Source organism: Apodemus sylvaticus, chromosome 16 (genome assembly GCF_947179515.1).
Source record: "Apodemus sylvaticus chromosome 16, mApoSyl1.1, whole genome shotgun sequence".
Classification (NCBI taxonomy): domain Eukaryota; kingdom Metazoa; phylum Chordata; class Mammalia; order Rodentia; family Muridae; genus Apodemus; species Apodemus sylvaticus.
This window is the reverse complement of record NC_067487.1, coordinates 46,151,683-46,169,460: the sequence shown is the minus strand read 5'-3', so window position 1 is coordinate 46,169,460 and position 17,778 is coordinate 46,151,683. Positions and strand designations below refer to the sequence as shown.

Genomic DNA, 17,778 nt, shown 5'->3' with positions numbered 1-17,778 from the left:
ACAAATCTCCAGTAAAACAGGAGAACATTGGCTATAAGGAAATTAAGTTGAGGGTCATTGGGTTGTAGTATAATCATATCCTTCTCTACCTGTGACAAAAGAATTCCCCAGAGAGTAGTTTAGTAACGATGGCTTGGAGTTTATGTATGATATTGACTTGAGTGGCTATAAAAAGCAGCCAGCAACCACATAGGCTGCAGCTGATTCCAGACATTCACATTAGGAGGTTCTAAGTGCTCTGATTTCCTAGAGGGGTGAACGTCTCACATCTGTCTGTGCAGGAAATTGTAATGTGTTCAGTGTAAGACATCAAAAACACTTAAAATAGAAACTGCCAAGTGTACCTGTAGTTTAAAGGTCACATTTATTAGGAGATTAAGAGGTGCATTATCCATGGACTATAAATAGTGCACAGCTGACACTTCAGTTGCAGGCAAGCAGAAATGCAGCCAGCTCCAGCCTATTTTGTAGACACTCTTGTTCTTTTGTTCCAAGAAAAGTTTGCACCATAAGACTTGGACTTGGGTTTCGGAACCTTCTTCTCTTCCACGTCATAGCTCCATCCTAGATGGAAAACAAAACCAAAACAAACCCCACAGGAACAGAATTAATGAGGATACTTAAGAAATACAGCAAGCAAGCAGAGGCTAACTTGTATAATTTCATGTTCATTTATCAACAAAAATAAATGTCAACACATTTGAAATATAAATTTAGTAATTTGTTTCCTCTCAATCCTGTGTGCAAAAGTCCAAACACTGCCTGAAGATGAGCTGTCATATTTCAAAGTGAAGGAGTAACCTATGATTTAATTTCTACTAAAAATTTCTTGCTTAGTTATAAGGTTATAGAAAGTCAGATTTCTATACATGGGTTAATATGTGACATCTTTAACAGTACAAAGGACATTCAACAATATAGCTAACCTCACTGCTCTAAGGCCTAGGGTCTGAACACATCTGAAATACTAAAGTTCTCCCTATCCTCCACTCCATCACTCCTCTTGAGATTACCAAGTTCTGTCCCCTTACTAACTAAAGTAAAAACTTATTTTCAACCTTTGTTTAATGGTTAGGTGATTAGTTTGAATCATAACCAACTATGCAAGTACTGAGACCTGACTAAAAGCCAGTTGAACCTAAACAATATCTGGTGGGGGCTGGAGAGTTAAGTTATACTTACACTCTCAATTTCAGGAGATTTTAAGGCAAACCAAACTGAGAGCCTTTGGTCAAAATGTTTTCTGAGTTTGTATCTTTTCTCCAAATGCTTTTTGTGTGTGTGTTTTAAACTCTGGAGACTGAACTTACTTGGAGAGCATCTCTGTTCTGAGTGCCCTCGAGTGCCCTTTAGTGTTTAGGGAACATTCCAATCAACACTCCTCCTTGGACAGAAGCATTGCCCTCATGTTTCCTTAAGTTAAATCACTCTTACAACTCTAATTTTTTTATTATAAACTCCATTTTCCCACCATTCATTTCTCTCAGGATTCTTTTTCAAATAACTAATCTTCATTCATGCTTCTTGACCATCATTTATAAAATGTCCAAAATATGTATTATACAGTCAAAACAAGTGACTTTTTGTTTGGTTTTCGAGACAGAGTTTCTTTGTAAAGCCTTGGCTATCTTCAAACCCAGAGATCCACCTGCCTCTGCATCCCAAGTGCTGGAACTAAGTATGCAACCACCACTGTCCAGCCACAAGTGCCTTCTTAGTGATACCGATTCTAAGGAATCCTAGTGTCTCCTCATGAGGATAGTGTTGGAGTAAAGTTACATGAGTAGCACTCAGGCCAGCGGCTCCATAGCTGGAAGTCAACTATCTATGATGCCATAAAACCCAACCCATGAAGCTCAAAGTATCCTACTGTAACTGTCTGAGAAAGGAAAACATGACCTTCAATGAACTACTTTGTCACTGAAACTACTTGGTTCTCTACCATCCAATTGTTAGCAGTAAATGTCCAAACAAAACTCAATATCCATAAGCAAATGGGAAACCAGAAAGGCAAATTCAACATTAGACTATCTTTAATCAGTTAAAGATAGTTTTTTTTTTTTTTTTTTTTTTTTTTTTTTTTTTTTTTTTTTTTTTTTTTTTGTGGTGGATAACTGCATGCAATGTAACTGGCAGTTTAAGTGTAACCCTAAGGGAAGCTCTGAAGCTCCCAGGCCTTTCTTACTGTATAAAGTTCCCTGAGAAGTCTAAAGCTTGGGCTATGGCAGATGTTTGAATGGCTGCCTTAATTTACCTGTGTGATATTGAGTGAGTTCATTACAATACAGTGGTTAAGAAAAAACATGTTAAACATACCTATTTAATTCATGCACTCAGTATTACTCTCAGAGTAATTCCTCATTAGGAAAGCCGGAAGCTTAAGAGAAGCTGATTCGAGCTGGAGAGCCAGCTGCTTGTCCAGGACCTAGGTTCAACTCCCAGCACGCACAGGGCAGCTCAAACTTGTCTAACTCCAATCCCAGAGGATCTGACACTCTCACAGACATATATTCAGGCAAAACACCAATGAACATAAAATTTAAATAATATAGCTTTAAAAAGAGAAGCTGATCTCACAAAATAAGTATATAAAATGGTTATTTCCATTTCAAGACATTCAAAAAAAAAAAAAGAAAAAAGAAAAAAAGAAAGCACTTAGACAATAGGTCTAAATTATATGGCTAAGAGTCAAAGCCTTTTTAACACTTGACTTTTGACTTTAAAGCTATACACTATCCACCTCTTACATAAAACTGGATATCTTTAAATATATGTTGTAGTTACCATTTTTATTTTACCCACTTTCTCTCAATCTGATTGTGTAAATTTTTATTTAAATATTTTTACAAGACTTTAAAAAAAAAATCCTGAAAATCAAATCTATGCCACAGTGTTACAACTGTGGAGGAAGAGCTAAGAAGCCTTCTAACGCTGACTCTAAAGCTGGTCACGGCAGTCACTGGTTGGCATACTTGAGAATTCTGATATTCTTTTGCCAAATGGTGGATGAGAGCATGCTTTCTCACTTCCTCCACCTGCCAAGACAGACTTTTCAGTTGAGTAATGATGTCCTGAGAGGAAACGGAGACCTGCAAATCCTATGGATTCTAACTGCTCCCCTTGTATCAGAGCCTAAAGCAAAGCTCTATTATCTGTTCTGGTTACAGACTTTCAAAATGCTGTCGGGTCAGTGCCATGAGGGGACAGGTTATTTAGACACAGAAATGAAAAACTGGTTTAGTTTTTCTCATGGACTCTAACCTGGATTACGTTTGTTATCGATGGTTATAACAATTCAGAAGAGACTTGGACTGGTTAGGGTCCAGGGAGAAGCAGTCTCCCCTCATGGTTCCCTGTGGAAGACAGCTAGCTTTGCTCCTAGAGCTGAACAAACAAGCGCCCTGTCTGACAGAGAGCACGGGGTTAGAAAGAGGACGGCTAATGGCAGCCACCACGAGGTGACATGTGGCTGATGTCAGTCACAGCAGACAGTGAAAGGAAAGGAAGACTGTGTAACACTGGATTTCCAATCACTCATCACACCTCTGCTCTGTTCTGGGACATTATTAAGACAGAACTCATAACAATAACAACACTCAAGAAGATATTGAGCATGCACTTAGTGATGGGTAAATTATATGACTTACACATACTACATAAACTCCTGCTTTTTTTATTTCTGAAACTCCTAAAGAATTTTCCATGAAATATAGAGCAACAAGAATATATCAGTAAAATATTCACATCCAAATTTCTAGTTTTTCAACTTAAAGGTAAGTTTTTGTTTGTTTTTCTTTTTTTTAAACCAAATAATCCAAACTATCTGATATGAAACAGTGCACTGTCTGTAGACTGCTTATATAAAGCTAAGGTGCACTCTATGACAATGGTCCCATAGTCGTCTTATTGGTTCATTCAAAACCAGCCCTTGCTTTTTCCAGCTGTGCAACATGAAGATCAAAGTCCCTGAATCTGTCCGAGGCAACTGCCCAGGGACAGAGTGAGCTCCCGGGACTGCCATCACTTCCCACTGCAGAGTAGCCATATGGCACAGATTAGCCACAAATCCACACAGCAGCACCTACATGAGGAGAGGAGTTGACTCTGCTGTCTCACACAGTAGAACGCTGTCGCAAAAATAGTTTGTAAGAGAAGTACATCTGGCAAATGCTTAGGAAACTTAAAATGTGATCCTTAATGTCCAATAATAAATTTCTTTTTCAAAAGCAGGCCATCTTACTTTGTAAATCTTTACACTGTGGCTGGATTGCTCTATTTCTGATGCAATGACAATGCAATCTTTTCACATTTGCACATATATTCACATACATGCATATACATGCACACATACATGAATGCCCTTAAAAAACAAGCCAACTCACAATGGTCAGCTTATGATTTTCATGTGAGATAAAGTATTCATTTTGATTTACATTTATGTCTCTGGAATAAACACACAGTCACATTTGTTTGTTCTTTTACTACCTATGGCAAAACTTACTCTCAAAGTCCTGTGAAAGGTGGTTCTCCATTGATAACATAATAAGAAACTCTGATGTGAATTTGTGTGGAAGGGAACAGTTTACTACTGTGCTGCAAAGCGTAAACACAACAGCACAGCAAGTGACACAAACAACAGGAAGATCCTGCTACCACCTCCGGGGATCAGAACAAGCAAGTCTCTGAGACAATGAGGGAGGCACATTGGTAGTTATGGAAGGTTTCAAGATGCTTCACCAGAGTATAGTCTGGCATTACCACACCTCGTGGAAGGCAAAGCAGACATCTACCATTTCAAAAGAGGAAAGGGAGAAACCTTTCCTGGAATTTCACTTTAAATATCTCACTTTGAAATGATGTTCAGTATCTTAGATATTCTTTTGGAAAACATATGGAAGTGACTAAGGTGTGGATAAACTGGCGAACAATCCTTTCTTGGGCTGTCAATAAGCAAAGAAAAAAAGCACACACAGCATCTGGAAGATTCATTAGAATAACAAACACCCTACACCTACCTGCTAGAGCTTGGCATCTTGCAAAACATCACTAGCTTCTGATGCAACAGTCAATGGGCTCTTTAATTTTTCAAATAACAATCTGCCATACAGATTGTATGGCAATACAATTATTTCCAAAACATTAATTGGAAACATTCTACTTAGAATTTGCCATAAAGCAAACCAATCAAAAGTACAGCTGGAAATTGGTTTAAAAATTTAGAACACATTTTTTAATCCCTTGAGAAGACATATGCAAATATCTAAAATTCATGAGCAGAAATTTTGTGGAAATTAATCTGGGGCAATGGGTTATGCATAGGAATTCCCACAGTCCTACTTAACTCGTGAAATACTAGGAACCCCAGCAAACCACCACACAGAAAGAACACTACTTTAAGAAATGTGATTCCAGAGTTCTACAGGCATCTAAGGAATACTCTCTCTTCCTTATTCTCATCCTCATGACTGAACTGCCAAAAATCTCTCAACCAAGGATTAGGAACAAAGAGCTACATAGAAACAACAACAACATCAAAAAACCCTTGGTAAGTAATACCTATAAATTCACGGATTTACAAAAATTCATTTGTGGCCTCCAAATCTCTGCATCCCTCCGCATGTGGTCACTTATAATATGTACAGAAAGGAAACAGTCTTTGAATCTCCTCCTGACTGAGGTCAAGCAAAGCACCCCACTGTCTTCTTGGTTCAGCCCTCAGACTCCAGACAAGAATCCTCTTCAAGGACTATTTACAACCACAATTTTTATTTCTTGTGGGTGGTTTCACTGACTAAAATAGTTCCTGGGCATGGTAGAAGACTATGATGTGACAAGATGTATGTTAGATAAGTTTTGTTCAGGTGTGATTTAGTATGTTGTTTACAAGATCACTGTAGATGAATCAATAAATTATTAAATAAAGTGTATTTAGAAGAGGTTACAAATTGATTAGTGTTATCAATTGATGAAAGGATCTGAGCAGAGGCTTGAATGAACTCGCCTCCATTTTCCTAGAATAAGTATATAGAAGTTGAGTATTTGCTACTTCAGTGTTCTGCTGTCAGAGACCATGACTATGACTATCACCCATAAAGTGGATGGCTACAGTGACAGGCACAAAACTTCTGTCCTATCCCCCACTTACTGACCTAACTCTAGAAATACCAATTTTGTCTCTATTTGAAATTTATCTCAATGCCAGTTTACCCCACATAAGTTCATGATGTCTTTATTAGGTCTAAAAAACAAAACCAAGCAACCAAACAGGGCAAACCCACTGTCATGGTCCAAAATGACAAGCTTGGCTCAGCTCACTCTGGACTATTGGGTTGCAAGTGCATACTTCCAGCACCCCTCAGGAACCTGGGGTGGGTTGGGGGTGTTGCTTCTGTCTGTTGGGAAGAGCCACTTCCCTATCTCCCCTTCCTCTGAAGAGACATCTATCTGGTTCTCTATTGAGTGTACCTAGGGTGCATACCAAAGGCCCCTCAGGTCCCTTTTCATGTGTATTTGTTATACATCTCAAAGCATAGGCTAGCCTCCTGGCCCTTCGCACTTCCCAATATTCCAGAGATATTCTACATCGCAGCTCACTTCTCACTCTCTCTATACATAAGCGCCCTCCCCCCCCCCCATTCTCTCTCATTATTCTCTGCTATTCTTCTCACAGGAAGCCCTGGACAGTCCACTGGACATGTCCAGTCTGTTTTTTTTCTTACTGATCTGGACTCTTACAGATGCCCCTAGATGTACGCTCTCTCTTATCCACAATAAAAACCTTTCTCCTGACCATGAGGTAGCCAAGTAGTCATTTTGGTAGTGTCTTTGCAGTGCCCCTGCTTACACTCTTGGCTTGCTTTTCTGGGCTGAGTATAACATCTGCCTGGCTTCTTTTATCTCACGTAAAAATTCTTTAATATATGTGTTTGTTTTATTCAGAGGCCAAATATGAGAGAGCCAGGGAATACAGATTAAATCTACTAAAAATTCAAGTTCCAGTTTGCTAACTGTTAAGTTTTATAGTAAGAGAACAAAGTTTTAAATTGAGTCACCTTTAAAATACATTGGTGGGAACATTAGGTAGGCAGGTTAAAACAAGAGTTCTCCTCAGTTATTGTAGACCTTAGATGCTGTTTTCTGTTAACACATTTAAAAAGGTTAAGTCACAAGATATTATGACACAGGGGAACAAGTAATGTTTTAACCCCCTTTATGGGGGTTAAGGAAACTTTGAGAGCCGTAATTAGGCCCTGACCCATAAGCTCTGCTCTTTACCCCATCATTGATATTTTCTGATTGGTATGAAATGCACCTCTTTCATTCACACTATACACAAAAGACAGAAAGAGGCTTTTCTGAGTCAGAGACATACTAGTGGAGCTGGTCATAGAGAGTTTATAACCTCTGTTCTACAGAGATAAATTAATAAACACTAAATTGTGAAGCTTTATTAGTTTATATGAATGAGCTATCTTCTTTTCATTTATTAGGGCAATCAAATGGGCAGTCTGTAAAAGCAAGTCACAAACTTTGTGGCAATGTTAAAATTAGAAAAGTGGAGTTGGGCATGCTCTTGTGCTTTGGTGAGCGGGCTCGAGCACAGGCAGGCACTTCTTTGGTAGGGATGGATGCCTATCTGTGGTTGGCGAACCTGCTGATGCCTTATGGAGACTTCCAAAATGGTAAACAAACACTTTTATTCTATTTGAATGTGTTCTTTCTGAACATACCAATCAAAATAAACCAGCATTACTTCAAATTAATGCTTATAGTCATGAGAATGTAAAAGTATCTTTTAACTGGGTTGATTATTCCATCCAGCCATTTTATTTAAAAATAATTTCTCTAAGATTATTATTAAAACCTTAGGTGACATGCTGGCGGGATGGCTGGGCAGGCAAAGGTGCTTGCCACCAAGCTTGCTGACCTGAGTGCCTGATATAATCCCTGGAATACACATGTAGGAAGGAGCAAACCAATTCTTTCAAGTTATTTTCCGACCTACACACACACACACACACACACACACACACACACACACACACACACACGCACAGGTATATGCATACACACATACACAGACACAAAATAAATGTCTTTAAACTCAAATGACATTAATGAGTATAAAGATTTTTCTAAGTGAGGTGGTTTACTGAGCTATTAATTATGACAAGGTTGAGAGAACATTAACCCAAATATGAATTTGGGTATCTAATAATGAAAGAGCAATAGCAGAAAGGCTAGTCTGATTTCTGGCTCTTGTCTGAAGCTTTAAAAGAACTGTCTATCCTTCTTTTAAAATAGAATACAAGACCCCCATGAGTCCTACATCCAGAAAAAAGGAATGCCAATGAGCAGCAGACAGAACAAACTGAACCAACAAACCTAAAGAATTCCTAAGGTACACCATTTTCTGTTCAATCAAAATTCTGTACAAATACCTATGATTTCATCAAATTTAGCACTTTTGGGGTGGGGTAGAGTCATATCTATCCCAAGATGCTGTTAAATTCATCATATAACAGAGGATAATCATGAGCTTCTGATCCTCCTGCCTGAACCTCCCAAGTGCTGGGAACACAGGGTGAGCCACCACATCCAGCTCACAATTGCCTACTTGCCCCTTTGAGGTTTCATAATCAAAGCAACTCTAGCTAAAAGATAATTGATGCAATAATGAGAAAGATTAAAACTTTTTATGTAAACAATGAAAAAACTTTGTGAACAACATGATGGGGTATGACTTATTTATCAAGGGGAAAGAATATTTATGTCATGAAGTAAAGACTTGAATACAGAAAGTTGACTTCCTTGGATTATGGCATATGAAAACAGTAAGTCTGAAAAAAATTATCAAATGGGTAGAAATAGCAAAGTTTGCTTCATGTTGCTGGGCTCAGGTCCTAAGTTATTGTTTTCCTGTATAATATAATATATAGGTTATTCTTCCAGTACCCAACTTCCTTCCATGGCAAATATTCTGGTTTATTACAATGACTTGAAAAGGTTTTTGCTGACTTCAGGTTAAGAGTTAAGGTTTGACAGTTCTGCTAGCCTCTCCATTTGTTTTTTGTTTTACTTTGACTTTGAATTGAGCAGCCAAGTTTTACTTTTTAGGCAACTATGATCCTATTCCAAGCTTATGTGTTTACATCTTTTTTTTTTTTTTTTTTTTTGGTGCTGGATAGCAAACCCAGGGTTTGTCTACACTTGGGTATGTGCCCCTATGGCTAAGCTACAATTCTTGACCCTCAACTTTTATTTTTGCCATTCCAAAATGAAATCCTAAACAAAACAAAACAAACCCACAACTCTCAGACTCTACAGGTAAGGTCATTTAAATCCCCACTGAAAAGGTTAGTTTGGAATGCCTACACTTATTTGGCATGAATAGCTGCTTTGGGAGAGAAGTTAAGCCAAGAGATGCTTAGCCACTCTGATTTAAATTAATGGGTAAAAAGGTAATCAAAACAAGCATGTCTGTTGTACTCCAGTCTAGGAGTATTGATTGGGTTCCTTTTCTCTGGCAATGAAGAATTAAAAGGCAGGGAAAATCTCAAGCACAACAAATAACAGGAAAGAAATCTTAAACACTGCCACAAGGAGCAGACAGAACCAGCAAGTGAGACAGGGATTTATGGGGGTGGGGACACATAGCATGCAGCAGACCCTCCCAAAAGTGGGTGGGGTGGGGAGAGTTGGGGAAGTCAAAAACCAAAACTCTTCCAGGGCTGGGGTTTTAAATATCTGAAGAGTTTTCCTCCCCTTTCCTAATCTAGGGTTGGCTGGTTTGAAGAAAGACAGATTTGTTGATTGGCTCACAACTGTTGTGTAACTTGTCCTAATCTGGCCTCTAACTCTTGGGCCTGCCCACTATCGGGTCTGTGGTCAGGAGAGAAGCAGAAACACCTCCAAGGCCTTTGCTTTAAGAAGTCAGGCTTTTGTTAGGTGGAGGATGAGGAAAAAGCCAGCCATCTTGGAAGTTCACTATCTTTCTTACCTGGGCACGCCTCCACTCCTTATCTGTTTGCCTCCCAGGGGTTGCCTTCTTCCTAGTTCCTCAGAAGCATACAACATTAAGTTCCCGGAGATTTGTTAAGTGGCCACCCGCTCCATTTCCTTCAATCAAAGTCTTTGTTCTGCTTTCCTTAACAGCAGAAAACTTTAAAAAAAAATTAACTTCTTAGTTTAGATCTTATTATTCTCTAGGTCAACAAACATTACTCTGGAAATCTACAGTCCTTTACCTGACACCAAACTTACTGCATTTCTTCATCTGCTGTTCTTCTGTGACTGCAATGCTTCCTATATCCTTGTCTCTACAGAGACCCCTGGAGCACTGGCCTGCAGTGCAGGACTTGAACTGAAGGAAAGGCACTCACAGACCATTCCTTCCACTTGCTCCTGTCCTTTTTCCTGCGCCCCCCTCCCGCACTCCCCGAAGAACAGGACATAGAACCTAGAAGTTGTTGGTCACAGTGTTGCATGCCTATAATTCAAGCACATATGTGCCTGCACCAGGAGAATCACTGTGAGTTCCATTATAACCCAGATTATAAAAATAGTTTTAAGCCATCCTATGCTATGTAAGACCCCATCTCAAACAAAAACAAAACAAAGAACAAAACAAAAGAAAAACCTTAACCGTTATCCCCCTTAAATGTAATCTGCCTTGACTTCTGCCTTCCTTCGCCTCTCTAATGGACATATTCTGTGGAGCGCCCTGAATCCCACGCTCCATCAGTATAAAGTTCTCTCCTAAATCCCTCTGCCATGAAGCTGTTTCTTCCGGCTTCACCTCTGTCTTCAGAGGTAGGTTTTCCTCCACAACAGACCCTCCAGGAACACAAAGCATTTCACAGCTTGTTCAGCTCTCTCATTCCAGGGGAAAACCTTCCTTCATTTTGAGAATTTCAAAGACTTTTACAGCTAACAACAATGGAGAAAAACACAGGGGGGTAAAATGCCAAACCGAGGAAAAGTCACAAAGTTCCAAATCAGATCAAACGAGAGGGAGAAAAGCCATTTCTGGTTTTGATTAGCATGTAAATGGTAGTAGATTTTGGGCAGCACCATCCCAGTTTTCCACAGCAGTCTCCCACTTCCTCTCTCCCTGAGGTAGCTTCCTCCTCCTGCCTAGCTTTCACAGGGCCCAAGGACAGACAAAAGCCACCTGGGTGAGAAAGGTTGGTCTTTGTAGCCCACAAAGAACAGAAGGAAGGTTCATCTGCATTTCAGAGGCCTCAGCCTCTTCCCCTCTCTACAAACAAGGTTATCTGAAGAGTTCCCAGGGACACAAGCAGAGCTAGAGGTATTGGGCGTGGCATAAAAGCAGAAAGACAAAGGGGTGGGGGAGGTGTTCGAATTTTCTTCACTTGGATTGTCAATTTTGGGATTAGGAGAGCTGGAGGTGAAGGATGAGCTGTGGCCAGAGGGGCTGCCATTCAGCCCTTCCTACTCTCAGCCACCCCATAGCAGGGAGCCGGCCTTCCAGTGCAATTGAGGCGTGGCAGCAGAGGAGAGGGCACACTTTAGGAATTAGCAACGGCATGGAGGAAGGAAACCTCTTTTAGTCTCAAGAGAACATTCTGATGGAAAAAGACAGACCTGTGTAATACTTTTGTTTGGTTAAATTAAAATAGGCAATTTCTCCTCGTTTCTCATATACATCTAAAATATTGGCTGGTGAAAGATTTAGAATGTAGATACAATATATATCCTATGTACTGCTAATGACTGTTCTGTCCAGTGGAAATGTGTACTGTCCAGTGGAAATGTGTAAAACATATTTCATTTTTTATTAGTGACACTAAATAAATGAATGAAAAATTAGTTTGGAATCACCTACTTAGCTCAAAGGATTTAAAATATTAACACATAATAAAAACTATTAATAGTTTTTTCACATTAAATATTTGAAATCTTGAGGTTATTTACATTAATAGCACAGCTTAATTCTAAGCAGGACACGGAGAGCAGTGCTCACTACCAAATGGTCAGTATGGTCTAGAGTAATCTCAGGTGCCAAGACTGGGTCACAAGCAGCCCTGTACAAGCGAAGCCATGACTGACCTCAGGCTTTCTCCTTAACGTCTTTACATATCAAAATACTTACAAAAACAAAGGCTAGAACAAGGATCACATACAGTTTAGAATCAATGTCAACATTATGAAAGGATTTTAAAGAATGCTGCAATATATTTCAACCTTGAAGTATACTGCAGAAAACATCAGGATATATATATATATATATATATATATACATACATACATACATACATACTTCAAGGAGATTAGCCTTAAAACTTCAGGATAAAGCCCACATTAGTGTGACAGAAAAGTATTTGCTGTCTGTAGGGCATTTCACACACACTGAAATGTATGCGTTGTGGCTCTGAAAGAGGTACTGTCAGGCTGGTTCCTCAGTCTGCCAAGGACTTAAGCCAAAGGAGCAATCTCAGAGCCAAGGGCTCTCTGGCCTTCTCCCATCTTCCTGTTTCTGGCCCTTCTTTCCCCAAGTGAGATTTTTTTTCTGGATTCCCTTTATCTAACTGTTATGGTTTGAACTTAAATGTCCCCCAAAGGCTCATGTGAAGGCTTGGTCAGAGAGGTGGCACCACTGGGAGCAGCAGGGTTTAATGGAAGAAGCCTTGTGACTGGTAGCCTCCCTCTCCTCTGTCTGCTTGAGGCACTGCCAGGTCAAGTCAACAGCTGCCTCCACAAAGCACTCTCCTGACAAGATGTTCTTCCCTAGGGCGAGAAGGCCAAGCAACTGCTGAGGAAAACTTCTCAAACAAGAAGCCAGAGTGAAATCTTTTCTACTGTTGATGCAAACAAAGCACAGAAACTCTCTAGGCTAGTCAGGGTGAAAAGACCACAAAGAAAAGTGAGCAATTTCTTTCTTGGCTAAATGCTTGAAATGTCCTTGAGCATGTGGGCAGCCTAGTCCTTGCCAGAGGCTGGGGATGCCAGGAGTGGAGTCTGGTATTCCCTTATCTTTTTTCCCCTAAGAGAGAAAATCCCAGTCCTTGAAACCAAACTCAACAGCATACCAGCACCGGGAAGGACCTGGACTCAGCATTTCATGCACTTTGCTACATTGCGCGCACACACACAGACACGTAGTAAAGCCTTATAACTCCAAGACAGTGAAGCTCAGTGGGACCCTCCCACTCTCTATTTAGATGCCCTCCTCACACTCTTCCATTCCTTTGCTTGTTTTTTTTTTCCCCTAGAAATCTATACCATACTTCTAAAACTAACTCTCAGTAGTCTAGAACTATCATTCTTTAAATTTATGATTTACCATTAAAGCCACTGGCTGGGGCAGTTTTGGTAATGGGGGGTTGTTGCAGGATTTTCCCAGTCCAATCATATTAAGGCAGTAGGAGGCCTAGGATTGAACAGAGAAAAGGGAGGCGAACTAAGAGTTGAGGATAGAGGAGCCGGAGGAGTCTGAGGGTAGGGAGGAAGGAAGATGGCTGTTGATGTGTGTGGGGGCTTAAAAAGGAGAGGATTGGGGGTCAAGGGAGTGTGGCACGGGGGGTGTGGGAAAGGGGGTAGCCAGGCAGGCCCCTCTTTTCCCTGAGGGACCACACACACACACAGGCATGATATAGAATAGAGTTTATTCAGAGTAGGGGATGAGAGTTAGTGGGAGAGGGAGAGGGAGAGGGAGAGGGAGAAGGAGAGGGAGAGGGAGAGGGAGAGGCAGAGGGAGAGGGAGAGGGAGAGTAGAGAAGTGAAGGCCAGCCATGACCATGGGGGGGAGAGGAGAGCCCAAGGGGCAGAGAGGTGAGAGTATGTGGGAGAGCGGAGAGGAAGAGGAGGGGCAAGTAGCCCCTCTTATAGTGGGCCAGATCTCTGGGGCGGGGCATACCTGGTAGGTGTGGGGTGGAGCTTAGACAGAACACCAACAATGTGCACCTGTGTTGTCTTTTCCAGCCACAAGAAGCTTTGATTTCACAAGGTTAGAAGTATTGGGACAAAGCTTTTATTGGCATCTTGTAAATTGTGATTTTATTGATATATAAATATGACTGGTTATTTAAGCTTTCAGAGCCTTGTTTCTACTGGGTAATTAGGTGTTGAGATTGCTGACCATGGTACATGGGAGTGAGAGGAACTGAGGAAGCGCCAGAGAGATGGCCTGGCAGGAGCCCTGTGGTCTGGTGTGGCTGGAGAGTTGGTGATCTGACAGGTGCACAGGAGTATAGTCTGGTACTGCGGAGAATTGGCAGGTTCAATTTTTTAATATTTCCTGCAACAGGTGGTAATCAAGTTTCTAGACCTTGGTTCCTCATGAAAGGCTCCGTCTTTCTTAAAGATACTCCAAATATCTCTGTACCCACTTCTCTCTCTCCTTTCTGTCTGTCTGCCTCTCTCTCTCTCTCTCTCTCTCTCTCTCTCTCTCTCTCTCTCTCTCTCTCTCAGTGTGTGTGTATGTGTGTGTGTGTGTGTGTGTGTGTGTGAGAGAGAGAGAGAGAGAGAGAGAGAGAGAGAGAGAGAGAGAGAGAGAGATTGAGAGATTCTACATAGCTCTGGCTGTCCTGGAACTCACTATGCAGACCAGACTGTCTTTCAAGCTCACAGAGATCTGACTACTTCTGCCTCCCACGGGCTGGGAAATGTCCATGCCTGGCCATGTATCACTTTTAATTTGGTTAAGTTAGGTATTTTGGAATAGCAATAAAAAGCTATCCAACAGACTAAGTGCTTATTAAATAGAATGCAGCAGTCAAAATACTTTTTATCATAGGAGAAGGCAGTTAGAGTTCTCTCCTTCTACTATGTCATCCCAAGGATTTAAATTCAGGTTATCAGTGCTTTCATTGCCTGAGCCACCTCACTGGCCCATGACTTTTTAAATAAAATTTGGTCAAGTTGTTAATAAGTTTCCTTGAGTGATAAATAATAATGACTATTCATGCTTCCTGGGGTTCTAAATAGGATTATTTATTCTAAATTTTGACCTTTGTCATGATGACATTTGTTGCCTGCGCTCTGAAAGTCAACAGAGATCACTAAACATGTCTAGAAAGTAAGCAAATCTGAAAAATTTACTACTCATTGAATTAATTCTGTACAAATAACTTTATGTAAGGAAATGACAATCATGACTTCTCTTTCTAAAAATCAACATTTAGATATTGGGCAAATGGAAAAACTAAAAAAAAAATACACTGTTTTCAGAACATTCTGAGTATATAAGTTAACTTTTTGTTTTGTGACAGTTTTACCTTGGCACTACTGAAAAGTACACATACACTACTCATAAACAGAGAGCCATTGAGTTTACTTTCAATATAGTCACATTTACCAACACAAACACATTTCCCTACAGAGAAAACAATGAGGTCACAGGGTGGTCCTATCCAACCCACCTTCTCATTCAAATATGAAAAACAATGTGTACTAAAGACCAAGTATAGTGATGCATTATTGGTTAAGTTAACCAGGGCAGCAAGACAATATTGAAGGACTTGCTAGTTGCTAACCTCTTAATCCAGCCATCTTTATGCATCAGTACTTTGGAAGTTTTTTCTGTCTGTCGGTCTGCCTGCCTGCCTGCCTGCCTGTCTATCTGTTTTGACATAGGTCTCATATAGCTGAAGATAACCTTGAACTTCTAATCTTCCTATCTCAAGCCTTCCATGAACAGGGATTAAAGGCATATGACAGCCCATCTGCTTGAAGCATTTCAATGTCCTCCTACTTTTGGTAATTTAGATATTGGTTCGCCTAACTTTTAATAGCATTAACTCCCAATAAAATGATGTTAGGTATGAGGGAAAGGAAGGCTTATTTATATGTCTCTTACAAGAGTCTAAGAGAAGTAAATCATAATGGAGAGAGTTGCTGGGGAATTTGAGAAAGATCTTTCAAGCTATAAGGATTCTGTAGCCCTCCAAGCCATTTATTTAGACCTTGTATGGCGGTTTGAATAAAAATGGCTGTCATAGGCACGTATAGTTGAATGCTTAGTCAGCGAAAGTGATGTCAGGATTAAGAGGTATGGCTTTGTTGGAGGAAGTGTGTCACTGGAGTGGGGCCATGTGAGGTTTCAAAAGCCCAGCACAGACAGTCTCTTTCTGCCTGCAGATCAGGCTGTAACTCTCTCTGGGCTACTCCTCCAGCACCACGCCTGTTGCCGTGCTCCTGCCGGATGGTAATAGTTCATTGAGCCTCTGAAACTGAAAGTGTCCACTTAAATGCGTTCTTTCATAAAAGTTGCCTTGATTATCAACTGTGAAGGTGTCCTTCACAGCAGAAGAGCAGTGACTAAGATACCTTGCTATCAGTATACCTGAAAAAGTAGAAAGTTACAGAATTATTAAAGAACCACAGCAAATTACAGTTCCACAGTGAACATGATGCATGACATCATCCTAACATTTGGTATAACTTTCAATTCTGGAGACTAAAGAGTCCTTAATTTCACTGGTACAGAGTATAAGTATGTATGCGTCAGGCTTAGTGAAGGTGCTGAGACAAAGCAGTGACTCAGTTCTGCAGTGCTACAGACAAAGAATGTTTTCTAAGTTCCTGTCTGCTGAGTTTTCTCAAGTTACACTTCCTACTGACGTTGACTAACCAACTTTCTTTCCTGGGGAGGTAAATCAAATTAGAAAATCAACTGATTTCAAAAGCAGCAGTGTCTACTTCACACCTGCAATTCACATAGCAACCGTAGTCATATATGCCTTGTGACCACTTAGAGAAAGACTAGCGAGGGATTTAACAGTTTAATTAGATTTCCTGTTACTGAACTCATGATACAAACCCCAGATGAGTAATTTGCAAGGTGTGAGACATGAAGTACGGAAGGCTGAAAGGATGGAAAACATGAATAGGGCTGCTTAATTAAAATGCAGAAATATTTCACAATGCTATCTTGAATCAAAGTAGTCATATGGCTATGCAGTCAACAATTTCATATGTAAGAAATTTAGAACTTGGCCAAAACGTGTCAAAGGACAGTACACTTAAACGTCTTTGAAGAACAATCTTTTGGCCTATTACTAACAGGATATATTTATGTACTTTCATGCACGATGTGTCAGATCCAATTTACTCACTTTGCTTTTTATTAACTCATTTAATCCTCACTGAAGCTCTCATTTTACATATGGACACAAATATCGTACAGTCATGGTGACCAGCCATGGCCTCAAATACCGCTGGTCTGGCTTTAAACCCAGGGTATGCTCAGCATGTTCGGTTTACTCCCAGAACTCGACTTTAGATCAGAGGCTACGTAATGCTAAATGAGGAAGTACAACAAATATTCTAGAAAACATCTACAGTGCCTTCACATTCTTACATCAAATGGAGTAGATAATGCTAATTTCTCACATATACCACCTTACACTACCAATGTACTTGAGTTATTATCTCATTCCTAGATAAGAAATATACATTGAAGCCTAGCTGTATTAAACTTTCTGTATTAAACAGAGAGATTTCATGACACGCTGTCAGGCTATTTCCTTTAAATTCAACTGTTCCATCCTGTGGTAGGGAAAGAAGCTCAGGAAACTGTTGAGACTCACAGGCTCCTTGTTGAGATTATATAAGCAACGGAAACTTACTGGGGAAAGGAGACTGTTTAGTGGGGCTGCCTACAAAGTGAGTGGTCAGCACCAGGGAAATAGTTTTTATGAGACATCACCCTGGATGGTTGGGCTTTTCAATAATAGTTAACTTGGAGCCATCCATCCAATAAACTCACTGGTCCACTAAGGTAGACTCGGGAGCAATAGATTCTTTGGTCTGTTG

General features: G+C 40.3%; 1 protein-coding gene across 1 annotated transcript in view; it reads right to left on the bottom strand.

The window, feature by feature from the left end:
- Positions 1–345: 345 nt before the first annotated feature.
- Ndufs4 (NADH:ubiquinone oxidoreductase subunit S4) overlaps positions 346–17,778 on the bottom strand; it is an 89,126-nt gene continuing 71,693 nt past the window's right edge. Inside the window, exon 5 of the mRNA XM_052159781.1 lies at positions 346–564. Coding sequence (XP_052015741.1) covers positions 461–564 — 104 coding nt within the window. The 3' untranslated portion in view covers positions 346–460. The remainder of the gene's footprint in view (positions 565–17,778) is intronic.